Source organism: Lonchura striata, chromosome 18 (genome assembly GCF_050655825.1).
Source record: "Lonchura striata isolate lonStrDom1 chromosome 18, ASM5065582v1, whole genome shotgun sequence".
NCBI lineage: Eukaryota > Metazoa > Chordata > Aves > Passeriformes > Estrildidae > Lonchura > Lonchura striata.
Window position 1 is genome coordinate 7,217,381 of NC_140720.1, and position 24,865 is coordinate 7,242,245.

The window sequence follows — 24,865 nt, forward strand, 5'->3', positions numbered from 1 at the left end:
ATACTCTGCTTTTTCCAAGATTTGTGAATTCCAAGTTCTTATCTTAAAATGAATCACTGTCAAAAACACTTCAAAAACCTAATATATCTGAACACAGGGTATCTTATTTTTAAAAATAGCATGACAAGAATTCACCAATGGGCTCCTATAGTCAAAATCTATAGTCAAATATGGTTATACAATTACATTTTTCTCAAGTTCAGAGTACATCTTCTGGGATGCCACTTTCACTGAAGTCTTCATTACTTCAGTGCTGGTTACTGGAGCACCTTGACTAAGCTGTTACCACCCAAAAAATTCCATTGTGGGGAAGAGGTCATACATGAGCCACAATTTATTCTCAAATCAGGGTTTTACTGTAGCAGGTCCCCATTCAACCTTTTTTTTCATTAATTTAAGGAAAACGAGGTAGCCACTTCAGAAAGAGATAAGAGGGGCAGGATTTGGCAGCAGATGAAGCAGTGGCAGACCCTACCCTAGTCCCTGCTTGGGGACCCTGATAGTATTACAATTCCACCACCGATTTAAAAATCATGTGATAGCCAAGATTCTTTGCTTTCACAGAAAAATAAGACTGGGGTCTTCCTTAAGAATTAAACTCATGTTAGATGCAGTTGTTTCTGTGACACAGGAGGCAGGAAAGCATAAATGGGGTGGGTTTTTTTCACCTCTTGGTTTAGGGCACCTTGAAGCTGCAGTGAGGGAGTTGGGCTGAACTGCAACACCAACATCAACAGGGTCTCAGGGGACTGGGCTCCTCCAGGCAGCAAAATGCTGTTTCCAACCCAGCCTCAAGTGAACCAGGCTGATGGAAAAGCTCCTGCTAAATGTTTGAAGCAGAGGCCATTTTCTACAAAATTTCTGTTTCAGCACTGGAATATTTCACATGCTAATAATAATTAAGACATTCAAACATCTCTGGAAGACACAAGCTTGAGTGCCAATCAATAAAATCTTACTTGTGAGCTTACACGAAGCATTGAATAAGTTGCAACAAGTTGCCTGGAAATTTACCAGGTACATTTATTTAAAACAAATAAATTTAAAAATACATATATTCTATTAGTATTTTGAGGCTTCCATATATATAAAAAAAAAAAAAAAAGAAAAAAAAAAGAAAAAAAAAGCTTTGATTTTGTCAGCATCGCTTTATCTGCAGATTACAAAACCTGGGGAAAGACCAGTAGAGATAATTTTGTTAGCATTTTCCAAACACCAAGCCATCACAAAATTCTATGCAAGCTTAACATGCAGTAGTCAGAGCTGCTTCCAGCCTAAACAAATTCAGCCTCCTTTCATTAACACAGTTTTTGTCAATCTTGTGTATTATTGTCAAGGCTACAAGTTTTCCCAATTTCCCAAGAAGACATTTAAGTGCACAATAAAATCATATCTGCACACAAACTATGCTTGAAACTTCAGTAATTCCTGTAATAGGAATTTGAAATTATGCAGACTTCTGTGGGCTCACAATGCTCCAGAACAGGATCAAGCCAAGTCCCTGCCAGCCTGCAGCTGTTTATCAACATTTCTGAGTTTGATTTAAATATAATCAGCTCAGCCCAGCTGACAGCAGTTCTTAGTTGAACTATCAACTTTCTGCATTACCAGAAAAGCTGAGAGTGACAAGGCCAGTCCTACTCCAGCCCAAGAGTGAACCAGGCAGGACAGATCACACAGGGCTAAGAAATTCTTCCTGCCATCTCTAAAGAAGTGGAGGCAGCAAAATGAAAATTTTGAGGCTCCTCAAGTCAATGTTGCGAACAGTTCTAGTGCTGTTTTCACCTCAGTTACTGGTTCATTTCCTCCTGTATCTTCTTTCAAAAGGATGAATAATGTTTCAGCCTAAAGAAAAAAAAAAATGAGAGATTTAAAACTTCTCAGTAATCTTTTGAGGGAACAACACAAAGAAACAATAGCTCTTCAGCAGTGTCATTGAGTATCTTCAGATAATTTGAAAAATAGATGTCGTAAAAGATAGCAAAGATCCACCTGCTAGAATAACTTAAGTGCCATTATAATATGTAGTTCAATTTCAAATAAACGACAAATAACAAGATTTATACATATTTCCAAATATTTCTATAAAATTTCCCTGTCTGTCTTGGTAAATCATTAAAATCTCATCTTAAAGTTAATCCGTTTTTCAAGCACCATGAAGTTGGGAGTGTAAACAAAAATATTCCTGCTTAAAGTTAGCCCTGCTCCTCACCCCTGACCACACCAGCAGGAGAGGAAAATCAGAAGGTATGCAAACAGGATGTATTGCATAATCAGAGAAACAATAAGGGCTGCTCTCCATCAGGGAAAGCCAGCTCCACACCCCAGTAATTAATCACGTGTAATGCAGATCAGGAATCACTTTATCACTTACAGCCATCTGTTCCATCTTACAGAACATAAACATGGTGTCTGGGATTAACTTAGTACCTACCTAAATAACAAAGCTTTGCCTTTGTTATTTGCTATAGAGAAATATCCACTTCTGGGAGAGAAGTCCATAGATTGAGTAAGATAAATCTGTTTTCTTCTGAACACTGGGAAGTTTGAGAATACAGTGTATGAAGGAAGGTGCACCTATTGAGAAATAGATCAGAATTTAAGGTTTGTAAAAAAAAAACCCACTGAAAATAAAATTAAACTACGAATCCATAGTTGAAGCTCAATGTTAAGCTCAAATGTTCAGTTATGATTCTACATACAGAATTCTGCTGGGGAAAAGGAGCAGGGAACACATCATGGAACCAATTATTGCAATTCTCAGACCTACAAATCCTCAGGTTAATTCAACAGTTCCACTGTTGGCCAGAATTCTGACAAGGCTGGCAAAAAAAAACCCCATAATACTATTGTTACAGTTACCAGCTGCTGAAAACTCACATTTGTTGCTGAGCTATATTTACAGCTCTGAAATTGAATCACAGACTGGGAAGGGCTGGGACACCTTCCACTAGACCAGGTTGCTCCAAGCCCTGTCCAACCTGGCTCTAACACTTCCAGACACTTTAGAGGGCATTTTAAAAAGGTAAAAAAGGTAAACTAAACTACAAAATCTTATTTTTCAGAGTAACTTTACTAAAGAAGATAAAATTACACTCTTGTAAATGCAGAGTGTCTTGGCCATGTCTGATCTCGTTGGTCTAACACTTTTTGCAGTATCTTAACTGCTTAATATAATTTTTTTTTATGTCACTAGCAGTATTTCTAGCAAGATACAAAAGAAATATTGCAATAAAGCAGCTGAACATACCAATTTGACAGCCTCATCAGTGTCACGGGAAGCCACTGCCAAAATCTCTGTGGTGGGATTAAAAGTCACACAGGTAGCAGAAGTAACAAGGTTCATTATGGCCTTAACTGGTTTAGGATGGTTTTCTTTGAGGCAGGCATCAGTGGTGTATAAATTTACAACTCCAGAAGATGAACTAAAGAACAAAATGAACAAAGATTAGAAAAGTATTATTCCAGTATATACTGTCTTGTTATCTATAGCCACTACTCACCTATAAACATAATTTCCAATTATTTACTGGCGTGTGCAATAATATTTTGTTTGGAGCTTGATTTGCCTTTGGAACTTACAACAGTATTTAGTGGAGGAGTTTAAGTTTTTGCTGGATTGGATTTTCTTTTTTCTTATATAATAAGAGACTCAACTGTGGGGAGCCTTGATGAGCCCATCTCTTACCAGGATGAATTGAAAGCAAGCAGAGTTTGGTATCAAAATATTCTAAAATAACTTCAAGGTGGGGGTTTTTTTGGTTTTGTTTCATAATTTAGCAAAGCTCACTTTAAAATCCTCTTCTACAATGAGCTAGGAAAATATATATTGTATTCCTTTATTTATTTACTATTCTCATTTAAAGAATCCAGACCCTGGCTGAAACTGCATCTCAGTAAATTTGGAGAAACAGTTTCAGCTTGTGGCTTTAAGTTGAGGCCACTTTTGAAAGGCAAATATGGTGCCTTGCAGAAGCCAAATTCGGAGTACAGGGAAAAGAACTAGAAAAGGGAGAAGGCCTTGAATCAACATTCCTGTTATAGAATTTGTGATTTTAGTCAGGGTGATTTCAAAATTAACTGCTGAACCCATACATGGCAATAGTAATACTAGTATCAGTCCTATTGTTTTAGGTGTACTATGGTATATTTATACAGAGAAAAGCAAATTATTACCATAAAATAGGGAATATTAATCTATTTATGTCTACTCTAAGCTTATTAGAACCAAACCATGTTCCTACACTCGCACCAGCTACCCATAGGTTCACTGAAGAACTTCAAAATGATAGCAGAAGCAGCTGTCAAAGTTCAGTCACTTACCCACATGCCACATACTGGTTATTTTTTGAAATAGCAATGCACTTTCCTTCCAAACAACCTTCATCTTCAAATTTGTGTAGACACCTTCTGCTTCTCACATCCCAAATGAAAACTTCGCCTTCCTCTGGTTGCAGAATGAGAGATGTTAGAGAAAACACACATACACATCACTTTGTTAGTACATTTTGATTAAAAAAAAATAATTAGATGACAACTAGAAGTTAATTTACAGCTATCAAATATAAGGTATTTAAAAAAAAAAACAACTATTAAAGGCACAATAAAATAGTTAATTCCATTCTGTAATGATTAAACACTTGGTTGTATTTTTAGGAGAGATACTAGCATAAATTTTTGAAATTATTTCTCTAAAACTATAAGTGACTTCTAAGAACTCATGCAATTTAAATGGAATTATTACTAGAGCTGCTGCAATACTCACTTGAATAGCTGTATATTTTACTGCTGTCTGGGGTGAAAGCAGAGGCAGTGCATCTTCCATTCACCTTCATAGTGCTGATCAGTTCTTTTGTCTGCAGGATGAAGAACAATGCTGGCAGAGATTCTACCAAAAATCTACAGAAGAGTTGTTTCCTGTCCCACAAAAACCTTAAGTTATCTACCCTGAGATTCAGAGAACAGCACCAGCATTTTCAGTGCCTGCAGAGCAAAAGCTCCTGAGTCTAACTGCAGCTGGATCAACAAACACTCATTTGCTCCCTCACTGAAGGGCCTGAGTTATATAAAACTGAACTTTCTCCTTTAAAAGTATCTTTCCCTGTGAAAGTTTAAAACAAATCCACCTGCCATCATAAGGCATTTTAAAATTCAGCTGAAAGATTGCTCTATGCATTATGAATCAGTATTTGGCATGATTCATGAACATAGTGCAGCAGCAGGCACTAGCATGACTCCCAAAAAAGCAGTCCTGTATTTCTTCCACCCCCAGGTGCCTGTTCCCATGCCGTTTCCATTCCTCTTGCCAGCACAGTGTTTGTGCAAGCAGCTGAAATACAGCACTGACACACAATTTCTTCAAGCTGAAAACCCCACAGAACTGCCCTGAGCTTCACCAGCCCCATGGAGCTGTGAAACAAAGTCTCAGAGAGTCCAAAATAATTCCCTAAAGCTGCAGTGGGTTGATTCCACAGCACATTTTTGAGGGCTGTTACAGTATGTGTCATACTTTGGCTTCAGCTGAAAGTTAGATTGCTTTGCAGATGAAATAAAAGCAGATTCAAAAGGGGAAAGGCACCAAGGAAGCAAAGCTACACAGACCATGCAGAGAACGTACCTTCATGGACAGCAAGTGAAGGTACCCTGAAGTTCCAATTAGCAGCATAAATGATCCATCTGGAGAGAGTTCGAAGTTTCTGAGGAATTTTTCCTCCACACCTTTAAAAAGAGATTTGAAACTTGAAATTGGTGCAATTTATTCTTTGGCCTCAATATTTAGAGATAGGATGAATATGAGTAAGACCTGATTCCAGCTCTTAATTTCTGCAATATGCTGTCACAGAGAAGCTGAACTCAACCTTGCTTGTGTGTGATAATTAATATCCCAGACAATTAACACTAAAGGTACTTTATTTCCTTGAAGATAAGTTAAAAATAAAACCTCCAACAAGCCCCTCTACTTTGTTTTAAAGCAAATTCATGTGCCATCTCTATTTCAGACAGCTTCAACTGTGCCCAGACACTCAGAGCTGCAAAACATACCTCGTACTTTTGGGACAGGGATGATACTCCCAGCCATCATGTCATACACAAAGAACATTCTGTGGTGAGTACCAGTGGCTATAACTTGTTCTCCATCCACACTGAAACGAGCCTTATAAATTGGAAAACTCTCTAAATAGATGCTCTGTATTTTTGGGTTCCTTATACCGTCCACCTTCAAAAAAGAAAGTAACAAACCAGGTTGTTATATTGAGGAATATATCAAACACTTTTTCACTTCTCAGCTGAGACTTAAGTAATAAGAGGTACACCACTGTGAAGCCTTAAACTCTTCCCCTCTCCTACAAATAATCTGGTTCTTAGCTCCTTATCTGATGTAACTCTGCCTCTCTGATAGACCTCACACTTCTTGCTTTGTTCAAATAATCACTTCTACTGTGCTTTTTCTAAATGGAAACATCTGCTTTGATTTGGGTTTTCTTGTGGCTCTGTGAGACTATCACATTCCACTTGTCTGACCATTCCAGTGACCCTGGGCCATGCTAAGAATTCCTAAATTAAATTAGGATCTTTAGTTTTCAGAGGAGCCTGGCAGTGTCTCTGGATGAACATCTTCCTGCAGCACAGTCTCTCCATCCCCAACATGATTTCATAGCAATTTTACAGTCTCAAAGCAAAGTGGGCTGCTCCCCCCACTACAGGCTCTCCAAACCACTTAGCAACAAAAATCCTCATTAGCACTTGTCATTTGCAAACCTTCAAACATTTTTAAACACAAATCTTCGCCTAAAAACTCTGAGACAAAGTGTTTGCCAGTACTCTGCACATGCTTGGTGTGAAGTCACTGGTGGAAATTCCTTCCAAGATGCCTTTAACCAAGGAATTTCCGTTGTAACCACAGACATTATGTAAGCCCTGACGGTGTGCAGAGGAAGACAGAAAACAAAGTCTACCATTCCAGGCTATTTCATGTACACTCAAAGAAAAGGTTCTATATTAGTGACCATCAGCAGGTACAAACTGAAGCTTTCACCTGGAAGAGGGACACAGAGCGATCATGCCCAGCTGCCATCACCACTTGAGCTGAAGGATGAAACTGCACTGTCACCAGTTTTCCATTGGCAAAACGTTCCTGGTTTGCAGGAGGGCAGGTGCTCATCTACAACACAGATCAGACAGTTAAAAAAACCACCAACAATCACTCATGCTGAATAAAAAGCCATTTACTCTTTATGCTTACAAGACCTCAAGCCCTGTGATGAAGTTCTGGGCAGTGTGATGTGAGCAGAGCACACACAGCCCATTCAGGGAGCTGCTCCAATATAATACAGGCTGAATTCACCAACCTTTCTATATTCACCAACCTTTCTATATTCACCAACCTTTCTATCTGCATTAAAACTGAATATAAAACCAGCTGCATTCTGACTCATCTGAGATAGCTGCAGGAGACAGTGTGAGAAATACTCATTTAAGGCTGTCTTCTTAAAGATCTTATCAGTCACTTCAATGCTGTAGGAGAATTCCATCCTTCTGCAGAAATTAAAATCCTACTACAAGATGCTATTTAGAGTGCAGAAAATTCTTATGTCAAACAACACACCTCAGTTTATTGTTTCATACTCTCATGTGAATTGTTCAATTTGCTTATCCTCTAAAGCTTCTAGTTGCAGAAACAAATTCAAAGAGTCACTAATTTTATACACCACAAGAGTCAAAGTGTGCATTTAATCCAGCTGAAGTGGCAGGATAAGGTTTGTCTTTACCTTCAAAATCCCTCTTGGCAGAGACTCTGAGCTGGTTATGAAATTGCCAGTCCTGCGTAGCAGATCATCATCTTCATCAGTGTCACCTCATTAAACCAAAGCACGTGGAATCAGCTAATTGCACAAACACCCACAGCAAAATCAACACATACCTCACTGAAATGAATTAAAGCACATTGAAGGAACTAAGCTGACATAGCCAGCATATCATTATACCACTGAAACTAAGAGGACATCAAAAGTAATTATCTTCTAGCAAGCTGAATAGGGAATCACAAAAACTCTTATCAGAATAGCATTGGGAATATTTACTATCACTCAAAGTCCTTTTCGATTTCTTCCTGTTTTCTAGATCAGCCCAGGCAGGAACTCCTCCCATGGCATTCTGAAACCTTATGAGAAAAGGAGAAAGAGAAAAAAAAAACCATAACTTTTGTGAGACAGTAATTTCCTTCTATGAGTTAAGTATTTAGAAGAAGCACAGTCAGAATTTTGCAGGACTACTTGTACTTAGAACACAATGCAAGTTTTTTAATTTCCTAAAAAAAAAAAATTAAGATTTCATTGTTTCTTGCATAATTCCCTAGAAAACAAATTAGTTTGGGCACTTTGATATAAGTATTAAACAACTTAATCCAGACAATGCTAACGCACATTTAATTTACTATTTTTGGTATCATTTGTTATTTAGTAACACTACAAATACTGCAGGAAGCCCTGACTTTAAAGAGACCACATAAGCACAGTGGATAAAGAGTAAAGTGACTATGAATGTCACATAAATATATTTTAGCTTACAAAATTGTTGGCTTGGAAGGGAGACCATCCAGTCCAACCTCTCACTACAGCAGGGTCACCTGGAGCAGGTGGGAACATGTCCAGGTGTGTTTGGGATGTCTCCAAGGGAGATTCCACAGTCTCCCTGGGCAGCTGCTCCAGTGCTTTGTCAACCTCAATGGAAAAAAATTATTCTTCATGTTGTGATGGAACTTTTTGTGTTTTAGTTCATGGTCACTGCCCCTTGTCCTGCTCAATGTGCCACTGAAGAATCTGGCAACATCCTTCTGGCACCCAACTTGGAGAGCAATGATCATGAGATCAATACAGACAGCCACAAAAACATTAATGAAACTCACTGTTCCTCAAGTCTTTTCTTTAGTTTCTTCTTAGTAAGCGTTGTCTCGGCATCACTTTTCATTAAATCTTTCCTGTATTTATGGGTCATATCAACACTAGAGGAGAAAAACAAACAGAACACAAATACCGTTCAAACCAAGGCCGCTTACAAGCGCTCCCAAGTGTGATACACAATTCCCATCACCTAACCTGAACTTACATTTCCTCAGCTTCATCATCCTCATCCACCCAGGCGGGATTTTTGAGCAGTAACCCGCGTTTCGCTTTTTTCTTCACCCTCGAATCGCTAGAGTCATCCTGGAGGCCCTTCCCCTCTGCAGCAGCAACCTGAAACCAACCAAAGGGACCGTGTGACAGTGGCACGGCCCGGAGCCCGGGCAGCGAGCAGGCTCTCGGCTGTGCCGTACCCGTCGGGGCCCGGCCAGGCGCCGCAGCAGCTCGTCCTCCTCCTCAGGGAGGCTGCCGCCGAACACCAGCTCCTCCAGCTCCCGCTCGGCGCCCGACGCGCGGCTCAGCGCCTTCAGGTGCCGGGCGCGCCGTGCTGCCTCGGTGCCCGCGGCCTGATTCGCCACGGCCCGCAGCTGCTTCGCCGCCCGCTTCGGTTTCGCGGCTTTAGCCGCTCTGGCGCCTTTAGACGTTTTCTTGGCCGCCTTCATCCCGGGCGCTCTCCCGGGCGCTGTCGCCGCCCGCCCGCGCATGGCGCGCCACACCCGGAACCGGAACACGTGCGCCCGATCACGTGATCCCCAGCCCCCGCCCGCGATTGGCTTAGGACGCCAACACCCCCCCATGTGACCGAGCCCCGCCCCCAGCGGCGACCCGCGGTCACGTGACTCCTTTCCTCCCCTCCCTTCTCCCTCAGCTCCCGCCCACCCTGGGCCGCACCACTGCGAACCCGCGGGGGGGAATCCCCCACCCGGGAGGCAACAGGCGTCCCTCACCGGCTGCTCCTAGCCTTCCACCGGCACCTCCCGTGCGCATCGCCTCTCTCTGCCAGACACGGCTGCTCTTACACCCCGCAGTCCCTGCCTTGGCGCGGAGCGCCCACCTCCGGTAAGGAATGGTCTCGCCCAGCGGGGGGGGAGAAATATGGCAGCGGGGCCGCTCCGCGCAGCCCGACGGCGGCGGGGGCGTGTCCGCGCCTGCGCAGCCGCGCGCTCGTGTTGTTGATGTACCGGCGGCCGCCGCCGGTCCCGCTCGGCCCCGCTCGGCCCGCGGCGCTCGCAGCGGCCGAACCGCCCGGCCCGTCCCCGCCCCGCCGGGCCCGGCCCCCGCCGCGCCCCCCCGCCGCGCCCCGCTCGCCGCCGCCCGCGCGCGGAGGCAGCGGGCGGCTCCTGCCCATGAGGGCCTGATGGAAAGCACAAAGGAGCTGGTGAGTACCGGAGCCCGCGGGCCGCGCGGGAGGCGGCGCGGGGGCCGGGAGGAGCGCGGCGGGGGCGGGAGCTGAGCGATCCGCGGTGCCCGTGCGGGAGGGGGCCGGGGCCGCCCGCGGGGCGCGGTGCGGGGCCGGGCCCCGCCGGGGTGCGGGGCTGCCGGGGCCGTGCCCGCCGGGCCCGCGGAGGGTCCCGTCCCGGGAGCCGCGGCGGGGTCCGCCCGGGCACGTGGCACCGGCCCGGCTCTGCCCCTTTGTTGCGGGCTCCGGTTTTGTCCCTCGCCCCTCTCCTGCCTCCGAGAAAACTTTCAGCTCCAGCTGCTTCTCCCCCTGCTCCGCTGTCGTGCCGGGTTTCAGTAACTTCCTCCTGCTGTTTCAGCCTTTTAAAGTTCTTCAGCGTGGTCACGATAAGTGCTTGAGAGTTTTCTTTTTTATCAGCACTTCAAAACTTTTGGATTCTTTGCGGCCACTTCCTCCCCTCTCCGTGCGATTTTTGTGTCTTCTGATGTTGTGATTTTGTTATTTTTGCGAGGAGTAGTAAACTCGTGAAACCAGTTTCGCTTTCAGGTTGTTGCTGGAAATGTTTGAAAGTGTAGCAATTTCTGCCCAGCGTGGCTTTGAAAATTAGAAGTCCTGCTACAAATCTTATGCTGATCATGGTGATAAATTCTGTGTGTGAAAAAGCAATTTATTTTAAAATGTGACTGGCAACTGTTGTGATTTTTCAAATCTAAACCTAGTCAAAACTGAAAGCTGCAGGGCAATCTCTTGTATTTAAAATTAAAATTATTTTGCAGGTTTGAGGACCTGCATTTACCTATTAATTGTATTCAACAGTTTGCTTTTGACTTAAATGGAATGGATTAAGGCTATGAGAGTCTAATCTGGAGCCTTCAATGAGAACTAAAATTATATATTCTGTTAAGAAGGCAATAAAACTTGGTAGGTTAATTGTCTTTAGAAGTGTGTAATGTGGGCTGTAGGAAACTATGCAGAGGGATCTTGTCTCCCAAGAACAGTTTGAGTGTTGTTTTTGAGAATATTTGGGCTTGTGCACATGCAGAAAGATTGCAAACTGAAAGTAAGAATTCTCTTTGCTGTTCCCTAAAGAACAAGGTGCCTTTGGCAGCAGTGGTAATATGCACAAAAGTTCCTTCTCTTTAGCTTTCATTTCTCTTACCTTCTAAAATTTGATTTAATTTTGCAAGGCTTTTCATATCTCCTGCAAACCACTGCTGCATTCCTTCATTTCTCAGGTAAGTTGGTATACATACTGGGGATGTGGGATCCTTTGCTGAGCCTGGCTCTGAGCACGTGGAATGAATTCAGGTGTTGAAGACTTTGGTTTTGGGTTGGTGGTGGTTTTGGGGTTCTTTATATTTAAATTTGTTTGTTTCATTTGGGGTTTTGTTTGTTTGTTTTAATGGTAACACAGTGTTTAAAGTGAAATATTTGCCTCTTCCTGATACTCCTGTAAGGGCTTTGTAGAAATATAAAAGAGTTTGTAACAGATTTTTAGTTTTATCAAAACTCAGATATTTCACAGATTAATCATCACACCCCCCCTCCAAAATTTCCTGCTAATGTGATATATTTTTTTATGAAAGAGTCTCCCCTCTTGTGTGAAACCCCCTGGGGAAGAGGCTATGGACAAAACCATTGACAAACAGCAGAAACTGGCTTCAGACAAAATGCTGTCATACATAGCAAATGAAGAGACAGGAAAAAACATTTCTGTAATTTTCCAGCAGAGATTTTACTTATAATAAGAGTGGAAGGCACATTTCCAGATAGAGGTGAGTTGCTTATATAAAAAAAGTAAGTTTGGTTGGTTCTGATTTCCAAGAATCCCAAGATGTTTAGTTTTGGGGTCTTTGTTTGTTTTTAATGAAAGCTGAAAGTGTGTTTTCTTTAAATTGGTACCATGTTTGAATTTTCTTTTTTTGGTTATTTTCTGAGGCACAATTAGGCCTCAGAACACAACTCAGTTCCACAGGGACAAGCTACTATTCTACTGTAAATTATTTTGGCCAACTTGCATTCAAAAGAGATAAATTCAAAATAAATTAATTCTGTTGTGGTGTTTCCTTAGCATCCAAACCTGAAAGTAAGTTTGTAGCATAAAGCATCAATGAACTATTGGAAACAAAACCTGTGCATCAAATTTAACTTGGAAATACCCTTGGATCCATTAAGGATATGTGATTAAAGTAAATTTGTTTTATGCCAGACCCTTGGCTTGAAGGTTGTGGTGACCTCATTGTTGACCTTGTTGACCCATCTGTCCATAGTTCTGTCCCATTTGAGAGGGTTGGAGCTGAATATGGGAAGTGATGCCTCTGTTCAAGTGCTGGGGTACCTTTGCTGAGCTACAGCCCTTGTACTCCAAGCTCCAAATTGCTGCCATTCTGAGTTCAAACCCCAGGTTGAATTTAAAAGTAGCAATAACCATTTGGAGTGATTTGAAACCTTTCTGTTGCTGTTTTGGATCTTCCTCCTGTGGCCAGCTGCACTTACCCGGGGGCAACAGGTTTGGTTACACAACAATGGGGTGTTGTTTGTGCAAGTTCTTACCTTCAAAACTCTTTTGCATAAATTTTGCCAATGCTTGAGTCTAGTCTTCATCAAGACACTAAAGCCATTTCCTAAGTAAGTGTTTGATGTCTAAATAAGATGAAATGGTTTCTGGTTTTGCCATGGATTGCTCACTCTTTGTGCCCATTTTTTGTGTTGTAAGAATAGTTACTAAACTCAAAGAATGTATGCTATAATGTGTTGATCAAATTCAGTGTGTGTGTATATATATGTATATTAAAGTGTATATTTAGAGTGAGAAACTGGTTATTTTCTGATTTGTTTAGAGTTGCCTTCCTGCTCTCAGGGAAACCAGTTTCCTTAGCTATGTTCTTTTTCATACCATTTGCCTCATGTAATGCTTAATTAAGAGTATTTCTTAAAAATATTCTGTTGTCAAGTATTCACAGGGAGGAGGGGAAGAACAGGAAAATGGGAAGTTGGGCAGAATACGAAAGCAGTTCTTAAGGGTTCCTTTCTCCACCCATCACTTCAATAAAGAAAAGTATGCAAGAATCCCCCCCGAGCAAACAGTCTGGGGTAATTTGCCAGTGCTGCTCATGATACATTTCACAGTGCTCTGACTGAAAACCTCTGTTGAGGAATGAGTAATCTTATTAGGAAAATAAATCTTAGCCAGAATGCCTGAAAGTTTGTCTTGTTCTTTTGTTTGTGCATTTATTCTGCTTAATGTACAGATAAACTCTATTACTGGAGTAGTTACTCAAGCTGCTGCTCTTTTGGCATTAACCAGCTGCAAGGTTCTGTTTCATAGCAAGCCAGGCTCCTGCTCCAAGCAGTTTCTGTGGATAGACAAGAGGTTGGTCCCTGCTTTGTTAGAAGTTGAATACTGTTTGGGTTGTATTTTGAGGAAAAGACAATCTCCTCAGTGTGATTTTTAGTGCTGAGTCCAGCTTTGAAGAGTAGGAAGCTGGCTTTATGTTGATTTAAGGATTGGAGGTTTTTTCTTTTTTTTTTTTTGCACACCTCTTTTTGATTCCAAGGACCTGCAGCTCTGTGGGGAGATGCTGCTTTGGACAGACAAGGTGTTGCAGTCATCTGTGATGCCTAAAAGGACTTGTCAAGAACTGCTTGTCCTTCACATGCCTAGAAATGACTTCCAACATTGCTTGTTCTGTTACCTCACCAGGGATGAGCTGAGGCTCTTTGATCTGTCATTTCCTGGGTTCTCCTTTTGTCTTTTCCAAAGATAGGAGGGATAACAACGAAGGGAGAATGTGTGCATAGTAGATGGTTCCAATTTCCTGGTATCTCTAGTGAAGCTCACCATAGGGTATTAGAGGCCACCAGCACTTCAGGAACTGTTGATGACATGATTGAGAGCTTCTAGAAGAAGACTGAGGTCCTAGAAAATCAGAAAGGGGGAAGATTTGTTGTTAATTTTCAAAAGAAAAAGGTGGAACCAATTAGCAAGAACTCAGCAGAAATTGCAGGCTGCTGCTGTACTGAAGCAGCTGCTTTATCTTGGTTATAATTCTGTTTGAAGTATACATTGTCCTTTTTATAAGGATGTGTCTTTGACCTTTGAATTCAAGCAGTGCTCCTACTTTTTTCACTTCCAGATGTTAGAGCTCCTTTTCTTTTGTTCATCTGAATTCTGCAGGAAGGGTTATCAAAGCTTCCTCTTGTTCACTTTTTTCCTTACAAATGCTGTGTTTCAACATGGGTTAAAAAGAATCTCTGTGGTGTTTATTATCAAAATATAAGTGTTTTGATCTGCTCTAACAAAATTCCAGCATAGGGATTTGTATATCATCTTCCCTAACTTTCACCTACTTATGCTGGTTTCTTTCCTGCAAACTCTGCCTTTTTGAAATCTCACAAAACATTTTGAGTAGTTTCCCGAATTGCAATCCAGATAATAATTACAAATTAACATTAAGAATATCCTGCATAAATTATCTGACAAGAGCTGGGATACAATTTTTTTATAAAAACTACAGTATTATTTTAAAATGATAAGCAGAACAACTGATTTGAATTGCAGATTTGTTATTCAGTAATTTTGAATTGGAACAGTTTGGCTGAATATTAAGTAAATGGAAAGGTAATACATGAGGTTTGTTTTGACAGTATAGTTAAACTCAAAAACTTGATGATTGCTACTACTGAAGTTGTATAAAACTGAAGAATGATTTTTCCTAATTGACCACCCAACTTTCCATTTACAAAGAGAAGCTGTTTTCCTTCCCATCTGTGGATATTTTGGCAAAGAGAGCTTAGCAGTAATAATGAGGTACTAAATGGAAGTGATGCAAAAGAACAACAGAAAGAGCCAGGTGCACTGTTGTAGTTACCTTGCCCTGTGCTTCAGCTTCTGGTCTTTCACCTTGCCCCCAGCTTCCCAGTTCTTCCACCTTCCCTGGCAGTGGGAGCAGAGCTGGCTTGGGGAGTTGGAAGGACTGGGAATGGGCTGCACTTTAATTCCTTCTTAGTGGCAACAGCATTTAAGACCTGAGCAAAGTTACCACCTTATAGGTCCAGAGTTCTTCTCCAGTCTGGAGTGGGAAGAGATATCCTGAGACAGGCTTGTACTGCAGCTCTGTAAGAGGGCTGAAGCCATAGGATCACACCTCGGTGTAGGATGAGGCCCTAATCTCCTGGTGAAATCAGAGCAGCTGTTTTAGAGGATGAGGACATGAGCAGGGAGATCCTTCATTGGGCTTTGAAACACCACAAGTATCTGTCCATGAAACCTCCTATGCATCACAGTGCTTTGGTAGTACTGCTGGGAATGGTTCATATGGAATCACAATTTATATCTTTGCAGAGACTGTGGTGAAGAGAGCTTAAATACTGTGAGATATTAAGGAGTTCCTGAAATCTTGAGGAAGATGACTAGTTTTCATCTTCTGCTCTGAAAATTCCTGGCAGTGTTGGCAGGACACTGTATCCATGGCGATGTTGTGCTCATCTTCTGCCTTAAGCTGCACACATGTGCACACACAAACAAGTCACTGGTCATGCATGTAGGTGGCAGATGGGACAGGTGACACTGCTGCCAGCATGGGTCAGGGCTGAGCTTTGCCATGGCTCAGTGTTTCCTCTAACAATCCCATGGGCTTGTTTCAGGTTATGACCTATCCTAAATTTGATTTGATTTAATACAATTCTAATTTTTTTTTTTTTGCTGGAGAGTATAATCATAATTAACATTATACTGACTTGGTTGTTTTGTTTCAGAATTACTGTAAGTGTGTTTAAAGTGTTTGCCTTATTGCATAAGCTTTTGTGCTTACTGGGTTTCTGAGAATTTTTTTTAATAATTGCATTGGGTCAGTGCGGAAATCAGTTTTCCCTTGTACCTATTAGGAAATTCTTCCATAATAGGATTTATTTAGATTGCAAAGTAGAATATATTATAATAAAGGCACAACATGGCAGAAAAAGGCTTGAACAAGATCTAACAATAAAGATGTTCAGGCATATGCTCTAGGAAAGGGATTTGGGGAATTGTGATGAAATCTTGAAGCTATGAATCCAAATGCAATTTAAGAAGGAAAAGCCCAATCACATTACCTTTCTCTCTACACTGACTTTTAAGTAAAATTAGCTCTTGGAAAGGGAAGTTGAGCCAAAGGCTTTCCTAATTTTTCTTGTTTTCTTGTCTATACTTCACTCCCCTAACTTGTGCTTTTCTCTTTATTTCCTCCCAAACTTAGTAGATACTAAGATTATGGAAATAATATAAAGTTGTTCTTTTAGTTTAATGAGGGCAGTTCACATAGGAGTAGTCTTGCTTCAATAGAGCTGTGTAAGATATTAATAAGTGAAAGCTGTCACTTTATCAAAATGTATGTGGTGGATGTGCCTCAGAAAAAGTGCATCAGTTAATCTCTTGCTTCTTCACTGTCTTTGCTGGAAATTGCTTAACTGTCATGTGTGCTGCAAAATTGTGTGGTTTTATCCTACTTCAGATTTTTTTATTATAGAAAAACTATTATGTAACAAGTTTTTTGTATATGACAGTGGCAAATTAGTCACCTTTCTCTCTTTCAGCATTTGTACAGACCCTATTGCCATAGTAACTGAGCTCTTCATAATGGTTAATGTATTAATCCTCTGAACAGCCCTGTGAGCTGGAGAGGTGTTCCTGCTTCACACGGGAGTCACGGAATCATAGGGGAGCTAAGTGATTTATGGATAACCCCACCAGCCAATAAGAGCAGAGAGCCTCTCATTCCTTTTGCTGTGGTATAAGTGCCCTCTTGATTGAACTGTCTTTTCTCTGCCCAGCTTTCTCAAATGAAGGAATTTTAGTGGAATTAGCTGCAGCCATCTGTAATGTGCTCATTTGCATATAAGATCGGTGTGGCTGTCAGTGTTCAGCTCATCAGACTTAATGAACTATAAAGATACCAAGGAAATTAAATGTATGGATGGCTCCTGTGTATTTTCAGTGGATCATGAGAAAGATTTTTTTCCTTTTTGTATATCACAACACCAAAAATTGGCCAGTTTTGATTATACCAATGCTCACATAATTGGCAATACATGGTTCATGTCTGTGCTGATACAGCAGTGCCTTAGAATATCTGCTTTTGAAGACTGACCTGTGAAACTTTTTAAGCTTGACTTTGAAATCTTTCCATTCAGAACATTCTGCTATTCTTTGTTTTTTGTTGTTGTTTGGTTATTTTTAATTTTTAGACAGAACATAGTTCCCGAGTGGAAAGAAAACGCCAAGACTCGTTCGGGATGTTTGACGGTTATGATAGTTGTAGTGAGGACACCAGCAGCAGCTCCAGTTCAGATGAAAGTGAGGAGGAGGTTGCTCCTTTGCCATCCAGTCTCCCAATTATCAAGAACAATGGGCAAGTTTATACTTATCCAGATGGCAAATCTGGCATGGGTGAGTATGTACTGTGTGGGTGCAAGGAGCTGGGTTGTGAGGGTCCCATCCCAAATGTTGGTCCCACTGAAAAGGGACCAAAGCAGCTAAAGGGTTGGAGTTGGATGGTTCTGGGAAGGGGAATTCTTTGGGTTCTGCAAAACTGAAATAAGAGAGGGTTTGAAACCTGCTGTCAGGGAGGAAATAGTATGGGAACATCTGCCCTCCTGTTAAATGTTGTTGTATTTGCACATGCATGTGTGTATTCTCATGTGCATCAGTTTTGTTCTTGGAGCTTTGAGGAAAATGTCAGTGTGTTGTGTCTATGCCGGGGCATGCCTTCTCTCTACCCTTTATGTTACAGGTACAATACATTTAAATATTTCTTCCTATACTAGGAAAACTTCATTACTGCTATGGTATAAAAACTGTTAGTGTTTACCTGTTCACTCCTCACTAGCTGTGAGCTGGAGAATACTAGAAAAATAAATTAAAAGGGAAGAGTTCTTTTATCAGGGAAGAATATTTTATGTGAAATCCTAGTGATTAGTGTAGAGCTTTCTCTGGGCAGAATTGGGGTGTTGTCTGACTGGCATTAGTTGGTCTCCAAGTCTTACCCATATACACTGTGGGTGATGCTGTCCATCTCTGAAACATTATTCTAGGCAGAAAAAAACCATTAGTGGGCTGGAGTACTTGGGATACACTAATTTATTAATCAAACAGTAGATCTGGTTTTATTTCAGTTTGGAAGTATTCAATATTTAGAGGAAACCAAGATTGGCAAGCCCAGATTCAAAGCAGATGCTTCCTTGAAAACAGTGAAAAACCAAAAATCGGCTTGAGCTGATTTAGCTGGGTCATTCATTTGCATGGGGGTGAAATTAATAGTGAGCAGAAAGAGGCACTGTTTCACCAATGAACTTGAGGTTCTTGCTGTTTCACTGTTATTAGTGGTGGTGTTTTAAATTTTTTTCCCTGTGCAATTTTCTTTGGGGTCGAGCCCTCAGAAACTGTTTGACGGTGCCACCTCCAGGACCTTCATTCTCTCCTTTATGTTCTGAATTTTTACTGCGATTTTTAACTACACTCTTAATATTTTAAGGTTTTTTTTCTCTCCTCTGATTAGCTACGTGTGAGATGTGTGGGATGGTTGGTGTCCGGGATGCTTTTTACTCTAAAACCAAGCGCTTCTGCAGCGTGTCGTGCTCCAGAAGCTATTCCTCCAACTCCAAGAAGGCCAGCATTCTGGCCAGGCTTCAGGTAGCGGTACAGACACCGTTTTCTTTACATCCTTTCTGTCCTCTCTGGTGGTAAAATTGGGTATTTGTACAGATGGCTGCATGTTTTAAGATCAGTTTTCTTGGGTTTGAGGGTTTTCTTTATAGAGTTGCAAAATAGGTATATGTCCATTGACTTAAATATTAATCAAGTAATCATCAAGGCATGTTTGAGTATTCAAGAAAAGATAGAGAAATGTCAAGAAATATCATTATACCTTGTCTCAAATTCATTGCAATAAATGCCAAGAAATTTCATTTGCTATAAGTTAGATTAAGAGTTCTTCCTTTTGACCTGCTTTTAAGAGATATCTTTTTTTCAGGTAAACAACAGTGAATCTATAGTGCTGTTCAAGTTGGGATAGTAGTACAAAAGTCATCTTTTGGACACTCCTTACTACTGGTTTTTAAATTTATTTTATAATGCATGTGTGATACTTAGTCTCTGTGTACTTCTGATTTTAGTTTAAATCTGTCAAAGATAGCTGCAGACCTGTGGAAATTTCCTGTTAGGAGTTTAGAAAGATGTTATTGACTTGGGTTGTTTGTTTTTTTTTTTAGGGTAAACCTCCAACAAAGAAGGCTAAAGTTCTACAAAAACAGCCCTTAGTGGCTAAATTAGCAGCATATGCCCAGTACCAAGCAACTTTACAAAACCAGGCAAAGACAAAAGCAGGTAACAGCATATAAATGGAGCTGAAACAAAAACACTGAAAGATTTGTGCATCATGAGCAGCTTCCTAACTGAAATAACTTTCCCTTAGCAGCTGTCCCTGTGGAAGGTTTCAGCTGGGGTAACTACATCAATAGTAATAGCTTTACAGCAGCACCTGTTACCTGCTTTAAACACGTGAGTATTTCTCAGTTTGTGCTTTCCTTCTTCTCTGTGTGTCTATAAGCAAGTCCGTGGAAGTTCTTGAATTCATTTTTTCAAAACATTCATGTCAAAATTTTTCATGATTTATGAAATATAACTGAATATGATTACTTTTTAGGTAATTTATCTGTCCTTTAAAATCATTCTGAACACCATCAGTTACTTTCATCTTATGTACACTCTCATAAATAAAAAGGCTCTTACATACTTGAGAATTGTTTTTCTTATGTCCAAGTCACAAATCATCCTGTGTATTGCAGAATAACAAACCAGCCAAGTCAAGCTGTACTGAAAACAGTTACAGAAGGCTTTTTAGGTTAAGTCAGGCTTGTTATATTGTGTTGGACTGATCTTTTCATTGCATATTTATATTTGGGGCTTTCTTTCTTAATTTTTAGTCAGATTCTCCCTGTCAGTCATGCTGACAGGTAGTCTAGTATAGGGGAAAATTAAGGCTGTCTAGAAATCTGAAATTTAAAAAGTTGGTTTTCTTTGTTTTAGAGTTTCAGAAATTTCAGGCAAAAAGACATTCTTTAATGACTGAGGAAATAAGGGGTTGGGAAAATACTTAGAGCCATCTGTATTTAATGTGTTTATAAAATTCCAGTAATTAGACATTAGACTAACAATTAAAATATTGTCAGTACTTTCTGTCTCTTAAGTAAAAGAGTTGACAGAAGATGTTTTCTTAGCATATTTTTTAATTTGAGAAGTTAAAGCATACTGTATTACAAAATTTTTGTCTTGCTCTAAATTATGTGCTGAAAGTTGTAATCAAAACAAACATTTTGCTTCATGGAAGTTGTCCATGAGAGAGAAGAGAAATATTTTCTCTCCTGCTCAGGAATTCCTGCTGAGCCCTCTCAGATCATAAAGCAGTGGGAGTTGAGGGCTCCTGGCAGTTGGCACTCTGTGAATAGTGCCCTTTATGCTCAGAGGCCTCAGCTACTGCCCAGAACAGAGCCTTGCGTTAGGGGAACTTGGGGAGTTTGTATCAAATTCCACGTGCTTGAGTCAGCATGTTTGCACTGTGCTTTCACAGCTATGTACATGTAATAAGTGAATTCATAGTCCATATCAAAAAGTATCATTTGATAACATGGGCTGTGCTATTCTATCTACAAACATCTCACTGTGGGTGACATCCTCTATTAGAGACAGCTACAATTGTTAGATCACTTGTAAATTATGCTATGTCGTTACATTTTATTAAAATCAGTTGTATCTTTCTCACCGCTTCATCTGCACACTGCCCCAGTAATGTGAACCAAGACCACACTCATGGTCACATTGTACCTCAAAAATTTTCACAAGATTATGGCAACAGTGCTACCAAGTAGCCTTTAAGTTGTTTCTTTTCTGTCCTCATTTTCCTTTTTCATACAAGTAAAATGCAAATCATGCAGTTTTCTTTGGAGATTTCTATTTCTTTGATGGATATGAGTTAGTGTTATAAGGGTATGATTTGCATTTAACTTTGCTGTAATTATTTCTTTGAAAAATACATTATTTAGACCAGTCAGAATCTGAAAAACACGTCAGTGCTCTTTTGTTAGGTCCTTCGCTTTGTCCCACTCTCCACTGATAATTAAACAGTATTCTTTTTGACTTTCTGGAAAGATTATTTCTGTTTTCTGTATACTGTATTGCTTTGATTTGTAAAAGTTTGTATTAGTTGATGTTTCTTCACCATCCATATTACGGATTTGATACACCTGTATGTGTGTGATGGAATATATAAAGCTTATTCTGCTCAAGATCAAAGTTTTGAGTCGACAGTAAAATGACATACCTACCCTTAAATTCATCATTAAATAAAATATATTGAATTTACTGGTTATACTGGATATATCTTTATGGATATTTGATAGGGAACATTAGGATCAATATTAAAGAAAATTTCAAGGAATTATGAGATGTGAGATTTTGCTTGTTTTTTTTAATAACCTGGCATATTTCAGTATCTCAGGTCTGATGTAGAATTCACACATCAGTTTCTCTAGTTTTGTTTTCTTCCTGGGAAGTTATTTCTTTCAATTTAAAACAGCTACATTTTAGAATTAAAGTATCTAAATCTTGGGAAGTTCTTTCTCTTTATGATAAGGATTAATTTCAAAGTATTTTGATGTGCTTTTTGTGCTTCCATGTTACGTTTATTCCAGACTTGAGTGTTGAGCAACACTAACGAAATTCAGTGGCAATAGAGTCGCCATGCCCATGACTTCAGCTTTCAGTAAACTGAAGTAGGGAACTGCTTTGGTTTATATCCTACAGGAAGCCCATGACAATGCCAGAATTCCCATTTGTGCACCTTGCAGCCTCTTTTTTTATTTTGTCAAATTGCATTAATCAGGCACACAGCAGTAGCTGCTGCAAGGAGAAAAACTCAATGTTTTTAATATTGAGTTATAGCTTAGTCACATACAGTGAGCTCATTGCTGACCTGCATTCACTTTTTCTCCTCTAAACACGTTTTACTCTTTTCTATAGTTGCTTTTATTAGTTCAAACCATTCCTACAACTGAAAGCAAATTACAGTGGTTTGAGTTACTTCTCAGTACTACTTACTGGAAAATTTTATGCATAATTAAGAGCAATTATTTATTTTCACTCTGTTTCTAATGAGAGGCACATTTACTGAAGTACTTTCTTCCACCTGAATTTTAGTCTGAGCTGAAATATTTTCATTCTCTTGATTTCATCTGTTTTTAAACTATATCCAGTGATTTAAGGGAGGATTTCCAGGATGCTACACTGGGTGGCAGTGTTCTGCTTTGGCGGTGTTTGTTTAAATCATATTTGCATGTTTTCTCCTCTGGCATTACCTGTTGGGGCACTGCTCACACACGAGGTTTCAGCATTCCATACAATTCAGGAACTGGTAGCATCACCATCAGGATTTGCCATTAAAATCCTGATTTAATTTAAATTCTGGAATTATGGCAGTGTTGATGCCATCCAAAACTTCTAGAAGCCACTTATTTAAGCCATGTGAGCTCTTTATTCAGGTGCATATGTGGAATACTTGGCCTTTAGGTGCTCCTGTCAAACAGGCCCTTCCTGACTGCACCTTACCTTGCAGAGAAGGCCCTTGGTGCTCACAGATAGAGCCCTCCCAGGTCATGTCCCGGAGCAGGAAGCCAGGAACCAGCTCTTCCTTGTTTGGGAGTGATGTGAAGTGGATCTCTTCGTCATGAGTCTGAAAGGTAAATTTGTTCTTACCTGTAAATGATGGTTCTGCTAGTTCACACTATGCCAATCCAGACTGCAGTCACCTTCCAGCCAGCAGATAAGTAAGACTTAACACTTCTCTAGTGCATTTGGAGTTTTTAAAAGCACTCTTTGAACATTGATTAATCAGATGAGACAGAGGAGAGATGAAGGAAGATGGCTGTCACAGCCCTGGGTTATCCAGGTCTTCCTGTTTCAGGAATGTCCCTAATGAGTGAAGGAGACTAAGACAGTGCAGTGTAGCAGGTGTGCTGTAAACCATCCCTCAGGACAGTGTCATTGTCTGACATTTCAGCAGTGATGCTGCACAGGATGGCTTCCTTTTTGAAAGGGTGAGCCATATGGATTGGTGTAGGAGAACTAGCAGAACCAATGTTTTCACAGACAAGGACAAATTTAACTTTCTGCTATTTCCGTCTATACCAATCCACGCTCTGGAAATGAAATTTCCATTATAGGTTGATGTCAGGAGAAGTGTTTTGATATACTGTTCTCTCTGAATCAACTGAATAGATGAGCAGGCAATAAAATATACTTCACTTCAGTGCAGCTGGATTATGAAATTAGTCAGCACTGTTATTTTTGATTGTTTGGCCTCATCTTTCTTTACAGGCAATGAGATTTGCTAAAATGCACGGTTTGAAAAGTTTATTTCCTCAATTCAATTCAAAAACCTACACATGTCAATTTAGGGAGGGTAGTGATCACAGGATGGGACCTAAGTTGTAGCTGCCTATTTTGTTTGTGAAAATAAGCCATCATCTTTTCAGTTGGATTTTTCTCTGGCTGCAGTTGGCAGAAGAGAGCTCTGTGGTCTAGACTGGTGTAGATGGGACATAGCAGAACATGAAGAGACCAGGCTTCAAGAATAGAAACTGGCATGCCTACATTTCCTTTAAGAGTTGAAATTAGTTTTAAATTTTGTATAACCTCAAATGCTTCAACTAGTGAAGGGTTTCCTTTTTTTAAGATAAATTCAGCTTCTAGTGCTGCTAATGGCAATTGCTGATTGCCAGCAAAATTCCAGTGTTGTCATTTTCAGTCATTCAGGATTAATCCAGATTGATTAATCTTCACTTGTAGCTTCTATGCAGTTGGAGGCTATTCCCACCGAGTAATTCAGTTCTCTGGGGTCACCAAGAGTTTTGTGAATGAGACAGTGCAGAGCCAGGGGATCCCTCCTATCAGTCCCAGATAAGAATTAATTTTTCTCAGAATTTTTGTGGCTGTTGTTATAAAACACCCAAAATATGAATCTCTCTCCTGGGTAGTCTCAAGTTTAATGCAGACTGAGAAATTTTCTAGCTTGTTAACATTATAACTTGTGTTGACTTACTGTTAAGAATTTAGGTTCTTCAGCACTGTGCATTTCTCTTATCTACAATACCATCTTTGATTGACATTTTGTTATGCTCTGTTCAACAAAATGTTCTTGTGGAGATAGCAAACTAAATGTGATTTCTATCACCAGCTTCTGCAAACCCTTACAAGTTCATCAGGTGGATATTTCTTCTTGTTCCTAACATATTCCTCACAATGTAAGGGATCTTGCTGTGCCTTTCCTTCTGGTGTTCATTAAAAAGGTGCCACTCAGAGCCTTCTGTTCTTTTTGTCTGCTCCACGGAGTGATCACTTGCAGGTGATGTGAAAGCCTGTTCCTCTGAGAGGAGGTGAACAGTGGGTGATAAACCCCACCATAATAAATCATCAGAATATATTAAAGAAATAATTTTTAGGTGTTCTTCCAGCAGCATGCATGACTTGCAGAATTTA

At 40.4% G+C, this 24,865-nt stretch overlaps 2 protein-coding genes across 21 annotated transcripts in view; one reads left to right on the plus strand and one right to left on the minus strand.

The window, feature by feature from the left end:
- Positions 1-82: 82 nt before the first annotated feature.
- UTP18 (UTP18 small subunit processome component) lies at positions 83-9,712 on the minus strand. 4 transcript variants are annotated; one of them, XM_031506380.2, is made up of 14 exons: positions 9,314-9,712; positions 9,106-9,233; positions 8,906-9,001; positions 8,082-8,161; positions 7,770-7,855; positions 7,037-7,162; positions 6,043-6,217; positions 5,618-5,718; positions 4,766-4,856; positions 4,324-4,447; positions 3,251-3,425; positions 2,435-2,577; positions 1,786-1,845; positions 83-1,169 (listed from the first exon to the last, which is right to left on the minus strand). In XM_031506380.2, the coding sequence occupies exons 1-13, from the start codon at positions 9,695-9,697 to the stop codon at positions 1,821-1,823; spliced, it is 1,734 nt and encodes a 577-aa protein (XP_031362240.2). In that variant the 5' UTR covers positions 9,698-9,712; the 3' UTR covers positions 83-1,169; positions 1,786-1,820. The 4 variants fall into 4 exon arrangements, with proteins under 4 accessions (XP_031362240.2, XP_085412915.1, XP_021411230.2 ...); XM_085556789.1 differs by lacking the exon at positions 2,435-2,577; XM_021555555.3 differs by having other exon boundaries at positions 83-1,845.
- A 406-nt stretch (positions 9,713-10,118) lies between these two features.
- Positions 10,119-24,865, plus strand: part of MBTD1 (mbt domain containing 1) — a 35,608-nt gene continuing 20,861 nt past the window's right edge. For 3 of the 17 annotated variants that reach the window (XR_014949324.1, XM_085556775.1, XM_085556785.1), the window contains exons 1-5: positions 10,123-10,278; positions 17,524-17,725; positions 18,834-18,973; positions 19,546-19,660; positions 19,749-19,834. Coding sequence is in view for 14 of the 17 variants with exons in the window: in XM_085556775.1 (XP_085412901.1) it covers positions 10,258-10,278; positions 17,524-17,725; positions 18,834-18,973; positions 19,546-19,660; positions 19,749-19,834 (564 nt within the window). In the remaining 3 variants the exon portion in view is untranslated. The other 14 variants (XR_002467778.3, XM_021555221.3, XR_014949325.1 and 11 more) reach the window with 12 other exon arrangements.